The sequence below is a fragment of the Pan paniscus genome, chromosome 7, assembly GCF_029289425.2.
Source record: "Pan paniscus chromosome 7, NHGRI_mPanPan1-v2.0_pri, whole genome shotgun sequence".
Lineage (NCBI taxonomy): Eukaryota > Metazoa > Chordata > Mammalia > Primates > Hominidae > Pan > Pan paniscus.
The window spans coordinates 56,773,054-56,785,634 of NC_073256.2; the positions used below are offsets into that span (position 1 = coordinate 56,773,054).

A 12,581-nucleotide genomic window follows, 5' to 3' on the forward strand; every position below is an offset into this window, starting at 1 on the left:
AGACCTTGCTTGCGGTTTTTAACCTTTTAGGGGAAAAACTAATTCTTATTAATTAGGTCACAGGATGGACTATGAGGTGCTCATGGTGATGGACCTGCCACAGGGCAGGTTCCAGCCATTATAACTCAAAAATTCTGTGCCTTTTGTCTGACAGGGCACTCCCTTTTATCTTCTTAGGACTGTGTTTTTTTGCAAATGATTAAGGAGAGGGGTCCAATTTTATTGTTAGGGAATCTTTTCATGTACCTTTCTGGTCAAGTGAAAGATGTGGGCTAACAAATTTGATGTTGATGGTTTCCCATTAAAACAGCTCTTTTCCTCTTTTTGCTCTCCCACTCCAAGGATTCTTCATACCCCTATAGCCAATCAGATCAAAGCATGAACCGGCACAACTTTCCTTGCAGTGTCCATCAGTACGAATCCTCGGGGACAGTGAACAATGATGATTCAGATCTTTTGGATTCCCAAGTCCAGTATAGTGCTGAGCCTCAGCTGTATGGTAATGCCACCAGTGACCATCCCAACAATCAAGATCAAAGTAGCAGTCTTCCTGAAGAATGTGTACCTTCAGATGAAAGTACTCCTCCGAGTATTAAAAAAATCATACATGTGCTGGAGAAGGTCCAGTATCTTGAACAAGAAGTAGAAGAATTTGTAGGAAAAAAGACAGACAAAGCATACTGGCTTCTGGAAGAAATGCTAACCAAGGAACTTTTGGAACTGGATTCAGTTGAAACTGGGGGCCAGGACTCTGTACGGCAGGCCAGAAAAGAGGCTGTTTGTAAGATTCAGGCCATACTGGAAAAATTAGAAAAAAAAGGATTATGAAAGGATTTAGAACAAAGTGGAAGCCTGTTACTAACTTGACCAAAGAACACTTGATTTGGTTAATTACCCTCTTTTTGAAATGCCTGTTGATGACAAGAAGCAATACATTCCAACTTTCCTTTGATTTTATACTTGAAAAACTGGCAAAGGAATGGAAGAATATTTTAGTCATGAGTTGTTTTCAGTTTTCAGACGAATGAATGTAATAGGAAACTATGGAGTTACCAATATTGCCAAGTAGACTCACTCCTTAAAAAATTTATGGATATCTACAAGCTGCTTCTTACCAGCAGGAGGGAAACACACTTCACATAACAGGCTTATCAGAAACCTACCAGATGAAACTGGATATAATCTGAGACAAACAGGATGTGTTTTTTTAAACATCTGGATATCTTGTCACATTTTTGTACATTGTGACTGCTTTCAACATATACTTCATGTGTAATTATAGCTTAGACTTTAGCCTTCTTGGACTTCTGTTTTGTTTTGTTATTTGCAGTTTACAAATATAGTATTATTCTCTACTTCTTGGTACATTTTGTAGTAATATGTTTAATATAATTATTCAAGAGACTATATTGACAGCCAGATAGTATGGCAGTTCTGAAAAAATTTATATCTTTTCACCACTTGAATATACTGCAATATGTAGTGAGTAAATTGTCTCCCTTTTTCTATAGATCATTAGGTTAGAGTTTTTTTCTTCTTTCTTTCTTTTTTTTTTTTTTTTTTTTTACCACTTCTGCTGTTCATGGTAGTAGTGGAAGGTGAATTTGGAAATGGCATTGACATAAAATGAAAATGTTTACGGACACTTTTCTTTTTTGCTTTTTTATTGTATTTGGATAAAGATCCACTTAAAAGTTACCTGTTTTTTCCTGTTTTTTTTTTTTCCCCAAAGTGTAATTATGTTTTCACTATTGCTGCTTCTATAGAGGGCATTGTGATAGAGAGTTACAGATGAAACATTAAATGCCACAGTGAGTAGAAATAATTACTACAAAAAGTAATAAATATGATTACTTGGTAATATCATTCTCCATCTAAAATACTAGTTTCACCTGTGAGCAGATTTCAGCTCAGTTTATAGTTAAAAACAATGAGGGTAAAATGGGATTCATGCTCAGGGAATGAATCAGCCATAGTTAGAGTGGGAAATTATTATTTTCCTCATTTAAAGGTAGATTTTATGTTTATTTCCCTAAATTGCATAAGATAAAATTGTCTGTTTAATAAAAAGACATTTATTACCATTATTAACAGTCATTTTAGAGCCAAATTTAAGAAAAGGATATTGAAAAGGTCTTTATTGGCCTTGTTTGGGTAGCTCTATGCTGTTAGATAGAAGAGACTTAGGTAAATAACTTTTTATGTCTGAGGTGAGTACACAATATTGGTTCTTGGAAAAACAGCTGTTTCTTCATAAGATACCCAAGTGATAATTTTTTTTCCCCTAGACTGTCAGGCCTATGAGTAAATACTAAATCTATTAGCTGTCTCCACTCATAAACCAAACCAAACCAATACAAACAGATGAGGAGAGGAAATGTAGTAAAAATACTGGCTGGGTCTTATGATTGGGATGAGTGATTTTATAAGATAATATGGTGATAATTTTATTCTAGGATTTTATTTTTGGCCTAATATAGGAATGTTTAAAAAAGGCTTTTCTATGAAAATTAGAAATTTATACTTGAAATTAAAAGTCTAGAAGGGGGAGGACCTTAAAGCTAAGCTACCAGTAAGACAATGAATAATTCAGAAGAGAACACTATTCTTTTACTGACTGAGTGCCCAAGATGCCAATTTCCATGAAGTCTTGATTTATATATATGTACACATGTTATGCACATATATGTTTGTTTTCTAACAGTTATTTTTTAAGCTTTTGAGATAATTTTAGACTTACAGAAGAGTTGTAAAAGTAGTAGAGTTCTTGTATACTCTGCACCCACCTTGCCCTTATGTTAACATCTTACGTAACAATAGAACATTTGTCAAAATTAAGAAATTAACCTTGATATAATACTAACTAAAGTAGAAAGTTTAAAAAGTAGAGATTTTAGTCTTTTCACTAATGTCCTTTTACTGTTCCAAGACCCAGCCTTGCATTTAGCTATCATGTCTACGTCCTGTCTTCCAGTCTGTGACAGTGTATCATAACAGGGGATACCTGATGTTGTAATGTATTTCTGGTGTTGTTAACCTTGATCACTATGCTAAGGTGGTGTCTGCTAGGATTCGCTACTGTAAACTTACTGTGTTTTCCTTGTAATTATTGAATATTTGCTGGAGATACCCGGAGACTATGCAAATGTCCCGTTTCTGCTTAAACTTTTGCTCATTTTACTATCCATTGGCAGATCTTGCTTGTGGCAGTTACTACTGTGGTGTTCTAATGGTGATTTTCTATTTCTCTCAATCCTTCTACATTTATTATTGGAATTCTTCTGTAAGGAAGAGTTGTCAGTTCTGGATTTATATTTTTAACTATAATAAGATATTCAGGATAAGTATAGATTTAGAACTTAAAGATGTTAAATCATGTTAAAATTATTCCAAATACCAATATCAAAGAAAACTAAGTTGGTAATCTATCTCAGAAAATATATGAACTTAAGAAGGAAAATAGTATTTATGATTTGTAGAATTGGTTCAACTTTTGACTTAATACTGACTTTGGACTGAATTCAAAGTTTTCTTGAAATTTCACATCTGGACTTTTTAAAGTGTCTACATTTATATTACTTTGGGGATCATTTTGTCAAAGTCTTGAATAAAGTTACCCAGTCCTGGCATGATAAACACAACTATGTTTTTTTTTTTAATAATAACCCTCTGTTGTTCCAAGTATGAATGCCAATGTAACTTTAAACAAATAAGCCCTAATGAAGTATACAGGGGTTGGATTATATGTGTCTCCACATGTTGGTGCAGAATTCTTTTAAATGCTTTTAAAAATGGGGTTCTGAAAACAGTTTTTCAGTTGGTTAATGTAAATAATACCATTAAAGCTAGGCAGGTTAAAAAAATTTTGAAGAATGTAGATTAAATAGGCCTTAAAAAAGTTTTTGGGGGATGGATAGTTGATGGAGCTTTTCTTTTACAACTTTACTTTTTTTTACTTCTTTTTTTAAAAAAGTAAGAAGTTTACCTCAATTCGTAGAAGTTACGAGTTTAAAAAGTCAGTTCTATGAAAGGCAGCATTCTGTTGATCCCACCCCCATTTCTCCTTCTCTAAAGGCAACCACTTTCAACTGAGTTTTTCTTTTGTTAATCAAAAAATTTTGTTTTTAGAGACAAGAGTCTTGCTATGCTGGTCTTAAATTCCTGGGCTCAAGTGATCCTTCTGCCTCAGCCTCCTGGGTAGCTGCGACTACAGGCATGGACCACCTCAACCAGCTTCAACTGAGTTTTTATGTTTTTTTTGAGACGGAGTCTTGCTCTGTCGCCCAGGTGGGAGTGCAATGGCGCGATCTCGGCTCACTGCAACCTCCATTTCCCAGGTTCAAGCCATTCTCCTGCCTCAGCCTCCTGAGTAGCTGGGATTGCAGACATGTACCACCACGTCCAGCTAATTTTTGTATTTTTAGTAGAGGCGGGGTTTCACCATGTTGGCCAGGCTGGTCTCGAACTCCTGACCTCAGGTGATCTGCCCACCTTGGCCTCCCAAAGTGCTGGAATTACAGGTGTGAGCCACTGTGCCTGGCCAGGTTTCCAGGTTTCTCTCTCTCTCTCTCTCTCTCTCTATATATATATATATGTTTTCTTTTCTTTTCTTTTTTTTTTTGAGACAGAGTCTTGCTCTGTCACCCAGGATGGAGTGCAGTGGCATGATCTCGGCTCACTACTGCCTGAAATTCCTGGGCCCAAGGGATCCTCCCACCTCAGCCTCCCCAGTAGCTGGGAGGCATGCATTATGACACCTGGCTAATTTTGTCAAAATTTTTTTGTAGAGATGGAGTCTTGCCATGTTACCCAAGCTAGTCTCAAATGCCTGGCTGGGCTCAAGTGATCCTCCCTCCTTGGCTTCCCAAGTGCTGGGATTACAGATGTGAGCTACCACACCTGTCCTCAATATACTTATTTGGTAGTTTCATTGTACGTTATCCTGACTATGTAAATGCTAAGGAGAGTTTAGCTATATAGTAACCTGATTACTTTTCCTTTCCTAACAACTTGTTTTCCCTGGAATTAATCATCTGTCATATTTGTTTTGTTTGCTTATCTACCTAAGACTGATTTGACCTTCTCTCAGTTGTCTAAGTCTCTCAAGATGCTCAGACAAGGCCCGGCATGGTGGCCAATGCCTGTATGCCCAGCATTTTGGAAGGCCAAGGCGGGAGGATTGCTTGAGCCCAGGAGTTCAAGACCAGCCTGGGCAACATAGTGAGACCTTGTCTCTATTTAAAAAAAAAATTTAAAAATTAAGATAAATACAAAATGATTAAAAATTATTAATATTGGCTGGGCGCGGTGGCTCACACCTGTCATGCTAGCGCTTTGAGAGGCTGAGGTGGGTAGACAACTTGAGGTCAGGAGATCCCCCTGGCCAATATGGCAAAACCTCATCTCTACTAAAAATACAAAAATTAGCTGGGTGTGGTGGCGCATGCCTGTAATTCCAGCCACTTGGGAGACTGAGGCAGGAGAATCTCTTGAACTTAGGAGGTGGAGGTTGCAGTGAGCTGAGATCGTGCCACTGCACTCCAGCCTGGGCAACAGTGAGATTCCGTCTCAAAAAAAAAAAAAAAATATATATATATATATATATATATATGTATATATATATAAAACATATAAATATATATTAGAAATATATATTTAAATATATTTTAATATATTTAAAATATTAAATATACATTAAATATGCAATATATATTTAATATATATAATATATATTTAAAATATATATAATATAAATATATATTTTATATATATATAAATATTTTATCAATTTCAAACTTCTGAAGAGTCTATCCTGAACCCTTCTGACTGGAAAACTAGTATGTTCCTGGCATAGTACATAGGGTCATGCTGTGGATTCTTTTTGTCTCTTCTTTTGGTTTTGTTTTTTGTATCCTATGTCTTTCTCTTTTTGTTTATTCCGTCATTTGGTGGAGCATATTCTCCAGGTGCTTCCTGGAAAAGGGTGCATGGGAAATAATTTATTTTGATCTTGCATATTTGAAAATGTCTGTTCCACCTAGCCAATGGATTGATAGTTTGGCTGGGTATAGAATTCTAGGAAATGATTATCTTAAGGATTTTGAAGGCATTGTTATATTGTCTTGTAGATTCCAGAATTGCTGTTGAGAAGCATATGCCATTCTGATTCAAGATCCTTTGTATAAAACCTGATATTTTTCTCTAGAAGCTTATAGAATTTTTTGGGGGGGCCCATTTGTTCTGAAATTTCCTAAGAATAGCTTTGGTTTAGGTCCATTTTTATCTGTTTTGCTGGGGCCATTTCATTCTGGCAACTCATACCATTAAGTCCTGTGAAATTTTTTGATTTTTTGTTTGTTTGTTAATTTCCCTCTTTCCTCCATCCCAGTCTTCTCTGTTAATACTTTCTAGAATTACTACTGTTTTGACTGTAGGCCTCATAGACTGGTTCTTTAATTTTCTTCTGTTTTCTGTTTTTTTTTTTAATGTTTTGCCTTTTTGTGGTACTTTGTAGGAGATTTATACAACTTTATCACTTTTTATTTTTATTTTCTGTGTGACAGGGTCTCATTCTGTCATCCAGGCTGGAGTTCAGGGGCACAATCTCTGCTCACTGCAACCTCTGCCTTCCTGGTTCAATTGATCATCCTGCCTCAGCCTCCTGAGTAGCTGGGTTACAGGTGCACACCGTCACAACTGGCTAATTTTTTTTGTATTTTTTTGTAGAGACAGGGTTTTGCTAAGTTGCCCAGGCTGGTTTTGAAATCCTGAGCTCAAGTGATACACCCACCTTGCCTTCCCAAAGTGCTAAGATTACAGGCATGAGCTACCATGCCTGGCGAACTTTTTCTTCTGACTTCTAAAACATTGTGTCTTACATTTCTTCCATCTTTTTTTTTGGTTTTTTTTTTTTAGAAAGACTGTCACTCGGTCACCCAGGCTGGAGTGCAGTGGTGTGATCTCAGCTCACTGCAACCTCCACCTCCCAGGTTCAAGCAATTCTCCTGCCTTGGACTCCCGAGTAGCTGGGACTATGGGGACCCACCACTACGCCGGCTAATTTTTTGTATTTTTAGTAGAGATGTGGTTTCACCCTGTTTGCTAGGCTGATCTTGAACTCCTGACCTCAAGTGATCCACCCACCTCCACCTCCCAAAGTACTGGGATTATAGGCATAAGCCACCATGCCCAGCCTCTTCTATCATTTAAAAAAAAAAAAAAAAAACTTGACTGGGCGTGATGGCTCACGCCTGTAATCCCAGCACTTTGGGAGGCCGAGGCGGGAGGATCACAAGGTCAGGAGATCGAGACCATCCTGGCTAACATGGTGAAACCCCATCTCTACTAAAAATACAAAAAATTAGCCAGGTGTGATGGCAGACACCTGTAGTCCCAGCTACTGGGGAGGCTGAGGCAGGAGAATGATGTGAACCCGGGAGGCGGGCTTGCAGTTGAGCTGAAATCGCACCACTGCACTCCAGCCTGGGCGACAGAGCGAGACTCCATCTCAAAACAAACAACCAAAAAAACAAACTTTTGGCCGGTTGCAGTGGCTCACTCCTGTAATCCCAGCACTTTGGGAGGCCGAGGCAGGTGGATTATGAGGTCAGGGGTTCGAGACCAGCCTGGCCAACATGGTGAAACCCCCGTCTCTACTAAAAATATAAAAATTAGCTGGGTATGGTAGCACATGCCTGTAATCCCAGCTACTCAGGCTGAGGCACGAGAATCACTTGAACCCAGGAGGCGGAGGTTGCAGTGAGCTGAGATCGCGCCACTGCCCTCCAGCCTGGTGACAGACCGAGAGTCCGTCTCAAAACACACACACACACACACACACACACACACACCATTTTTTTAGAGACAGGATCTGACTATATTGCCCAGGCTGGTCCTGGTCCTGAATTCCTGACCTCAAGTGATCCTCCTGCCTCAGTCTCCAAAAGTGTTAGGATTACAGACATGAACCACTGCGCCTGGCCCTATCATATTTTTAACTTCCAAGGATATTTTTGTTTGCTGGGTTCCTTTATGAGATTCTGCTTTTGTTTACAGTTGGAGCATCTTGTATCTCTGAGGATATTAATGACGATTTCTTGGTGTTTTCTTCTTTCGAATAATGGATTTCCTCAAAATTGCTTTTTTCTTTTAGTCTTTGTCATTATCACATTATCACGTTAGAGGTATTTCTCAGATATCCGTTTTTTTGTGTTTTTTTGTTTTTTTTGAGATGGAGTTTCACACTTGTTGCCCAGGCTGGAGTGCAATGGCATGATCTCTGCTCACTGCAACCTCCGCCTTCCGGGTTCAAGAGATTCTCCTGTCTCAGCCTCCTCAGTAGCTGGGATTACAGGCATGTGCCACCACACCCGGCTAATTTTGTATTTTTAGTAGAGACAGGGTTTCTCCATGTTGGTCAGCTGGTCTCAAACTCCTGACCTCAGGTGATCCCCCCGCCTCGGCCTCCCAAAGTGCTGGGATTACAGGCATGAGCCACCACGCCTGTTCTTGCTTGTGTGTTCGTGTGTGTGTGTGTGTATTTATTTTATTTTGGAGACAGGGTTTTATACCATAGCCCAGGCTAGAGTGCAATGGTGTGATCCTAGCTTGCTGCAGCCTCAACCTCCCAGGCTCAATTGATTGTACCCTAGCCTGCCAAGTACCTGGGACTACAGCCATGCGTCACCACACTCAGCTAATTTTTGTATTTTTTATAGAGATGAGGTTTTGCCATGTGGCCCAGGCTGGTCTTGAACTCCTGGGCTTAAGCGATCTACCCATCTCAGCCTCCCAAAATGCTGGGATTCCAGGCATAAGCCACCATGCCTGGCCTTGTATTCTTTGAAGTATGGTTTTATTACTCTAGAGACCCAAAATTATTTTTATTATTATTTTTTTGAGACGCAGTCCTGCTGTGTCACCCGGGCTGGAATGTAGTAGTGAAATTTTGGCTCACTGCAACCTCTGCCTCCTGGGTTCAAGTGATTCTTGTGCCTCAGCCTCCCTTGTAGCTGGGATTACAGGCGTGTGACATTGCACCCAGCTAATTTTTGTATTTTTAGTAGAGATGGGGTTTTGCCATATTGGTCAGGCTGGTCTCGAACTCCTGGCTCCAAATGATTCTCCCATCTCGGCCTCCCAAAGTTGTGGGATTACAGGTGCCAAAATTACCTTTAGAAAATGTTTCTTGACTATTCTGCTTAATTACTTTTTTATAATCTTTCTTGGAGCGGATAGCTATTTTAAGTCTGAAATTGGGAAGAGGAGGCTAGCTGCATGATTTTCACTCTTATATGAAAACAGGAAGGTTTTACATTCTGGCTTTTCTCATGGGGAGTAGTGACCACATTTGTCATGATAAGTGGAAGGCAGAGTAAGGACCAGCTGCGAGTGAGGATTTAGGTGCTTCTGGGATCATGGCACATTTTCTCTCAGCCAACCCGTAAATGTCCTTTTATTTTGCAATATATATTTCCAAAATTGGCTAAGACCAAGAGTAGAATTGACAGATGAAATACAGAATTCCCAGTTAAATTTGAATTTCAAACAATAAATCATTTTTAATATCAATATGATCCATGCAGTGTTTGGGAAATACATATACTAAAAGATGATTTGTTATCTGAAATTCAAATTTAACTAGGAGTACTGTTTTTGGTTTGTTTGGTTGGTTGGTTGATTGTTTGAGACAGAATCTCACTCTATTACCCAGGCTGTAGTGCAGTGGCATGATCTCAGCTCACTGCAAGCTCTGCCTCTCAGGCTCAGGCAATCCTCCCACCTCAGCCTCTCAAATGGCTGGGACTACAAGTGCATGCCACCACGTCTGGCTAATTTTTGTATTTTTTTTTAGAGATGGGGGTTTTGCCATGTTGCCCAGGCTGGTCTCGAATTCCTGAGCTCAAGCAATTCGCTCACCTCAGCCTCCCAAAGTGCTGGGATTACAGGTGTGAGCCACTGTACTTCGCTGTATATTTTACATTATAGTTTTTGAGGTACTTGTAGATTTACATGCAGTTTAAGAAATAATACAGAGGCCAGGCACAGTGGCTTACATGTGTGAGCAGCATAGTGAGACCCCGTCTGTACAAAAAAATTTAAAAATTTGCCAGGCGTTATGTGGCATGTGCCTGTAGTCCCAGCTACTCAGGAGGCCGAGGCAGGAGGATCACTTAAGCCCAGGAGTGCAAGGTTACAGTGAGTCATGATGGTGCCACTGCCCTCCAGCCTGGGCAACTGTCTCTAAAAAAATAAAAAAAAAAAAGGTACTGCAGAGATTTCATGTACCCTTTACCCAGTTTCCCTTGGTGGGTAAAATGTAAAACTTTACTGCAAAGTTACAACCGGGATACTGAAATTGATATAAAGATGCATCACTGCTGTTTATCCCTCCTGTTGACCTTTTTATAACTACATGATTCCCCTCTCCCCCTACACTAAAACCCTGGCAACTACTAGTCTGTTCTTCATTTCTAAATTTTGTCATTTCAGGAATGTTATGTAAGTAAAATCATACAGAATGTAAGCCTTTAGAGACTGACTTTTTTTTTTGATCAGCATAATTATCTTGAGATTCATCTCAACTGTTTTCTGTATAAATCATTATTTATTTTATTTATTTATTTATTTTTTTGAGACAGAGTCTTGCTCTGTTACCCTGGCTGGAGTGCCATGGTGTGATTTCAGCTCACCACAGACTCAACCGCCTGGGGTCAAGCGGTCCTCCCACCCCAGCCTCCTGAGTAGGTAGGACTATAGGCGTGCACCACCACTCCTGGCTAATTTTTAACAATTTTTTGTGGATTTGAGATCTCACCATGTTGCCCAGGGTGGTCTTAAACTCCTGGGCTCAAGTGATCCTCCCACCTCAGCCTCCTGAGTAGCTGGGACTACAGGTGTGCACTACTACTCCTGGCTAATTTTTTTTTTTTTGAGACAGAGTTTCACTCTTGTTGCCCAGGCTGGAGTGCAATGGCATGATCTCGGCTCACCACAACCTCCGCCTCCCGAGTTCAAGCGACTCTTCTGCCTCAGCCTCCTAAGTAGCTGGAATTACAGGCATGCACCACCATGCCCGGCTAATTTTTTGTATTTTTAGTAGAGACAGAGTTTCTCCATGTCGGTCAGGCTGATCTCAAACTCCCGACCTCAGGTGATCTGCCCACCTCAGCCTCCCAAAGTACTGGGATTACAGGCGTGAGCCACCACACCCAGCCGACTCCTGGCTAATTTTTTATAGATTTGGGGTCTCACTATGTTGCCCAGGCTGGTCTCGAACTCCTGGGCTCAAGGGATCCTCCCATCCTGGCCTCCCAATATACTGGGATTACAGACATGAGCCACTGTGCCCAGCCAATTGTTCTTTTTTTATTCCTATGTAGTTATCTGTAGTATGGATGTGCTATAGTTTGTTTAAGCATCCACCTATTGAAGGACATCTGGGTTGTTCCCAGGTTTTGGCTGTTGAATGAAGCTTCTGTGTACATTCTTGTACAGGTTTTTGTGTGGATATAAGTTTTTATTTATTGGCGGGGCGTGGTGGCTCACGCCTGTAATCCCAGCACTTTGGGAGGCTGAGGCGGGCAGATCACGAGGTCAGGAGATCAAGACCATCCTGGCCAACATGGTGAAACGCCGTCTCTACTAAAAATACAAAAATTAGCTGGGTGTGGTGGCGCGTGCCTGTAATTCCAGCTACTTGGGAGAATCGCTTGAACCAGGGAGTCAGAGGTTGGAGTGAGCTGAGATTGCACCACTGCACTCCAGCCTGACGACACAGCGAGACTCTGTCTAAAAAAAAAGAGTTTTTATTTCTTATGAAATGAAATAATGCCTAGGAGTGCAATTCTGCGTCATATTTTAGTTGCACATATAATCTTTAAAGAAACTGCCATATTTTTCTGGAGTGGCTATACCATTTTACATTCTTACAGGCAATGTATGAGTTTCTCTGTATCCGTGCCAGTATTTGGTATTATCACTATTTTTTATTTTGGCCATAATGATAGGTGTGTTTTGATATGTCATTGTTGTTTAACTTGCATTTCTCTAATGGTTAATGATGTTGAATCTCTTTTCATGTGCTAATTTGCCATCTGTATATTCTCTTCTGTGAAATATATTGCAAATGTTTTGCCTATTTTCTAATTAGGTTTATTTTAATAAACTTTTAATGTTAGGATAGTTTAGTCTTACAGAAAAACTGTGATGATACTTGATGATACTTGATACTACAGAGAATTCCTATACACCCCTCACCCAGTTTCCCCTATTAACACCTTAACTCAGTGTTGTGCGTCGGTCATAATGGATCAATACTGATTCTTACTAACAAAAGGCCATACTTTATTTAGTTTTCTCAATTTTTACCTAATATCCCTTTTCTCTTCTGAGATTCCATCCAGGATACCACCTTACATTTGGTCATCATGTCTCAGGGGCCTCTTGGCTTTGACACTTTCTTAGGCTTTCCTTGTTTTTGATGACCTTGACAGTTTTGCCGAGTACTGGCAAAGTAATTTTTTAGGACATCCCTCTATTGGGATTTGTCTGTTTTTCTCATAATTAGATGGGGGCTATGG

At 39.8% G+C, this 12,581-nt stretch overlaps 1 protein-coding gene across 2 annotated transcripts in view; it reads left to right on the forward strand.

Annotated features, from left to right (window-relative positions):
* The window catches only part of BAG4 (BAG cochaperone 4), a 43,376-nt gene extending 32,855 nt beyond the window's left edge, over nt 1-10,521 (forward strand). For both annotated transcript variants that reach the window (XM_003830732.5, XM_003830733.5), the window contains one exon: nt 343-10,521. In XM_003830732.5, coding sequence (XP_003830780.3) covers nt 343-828 — 486 coding nt within the window. In that variant the 3' untranslated portion in view covers nt 829-10,521. The remainder of the gene's footprint in view (nt 1-342) is intronic.
* Nucleotides 10,522-12,581: the final 2,060 nt, after the last annotated feature.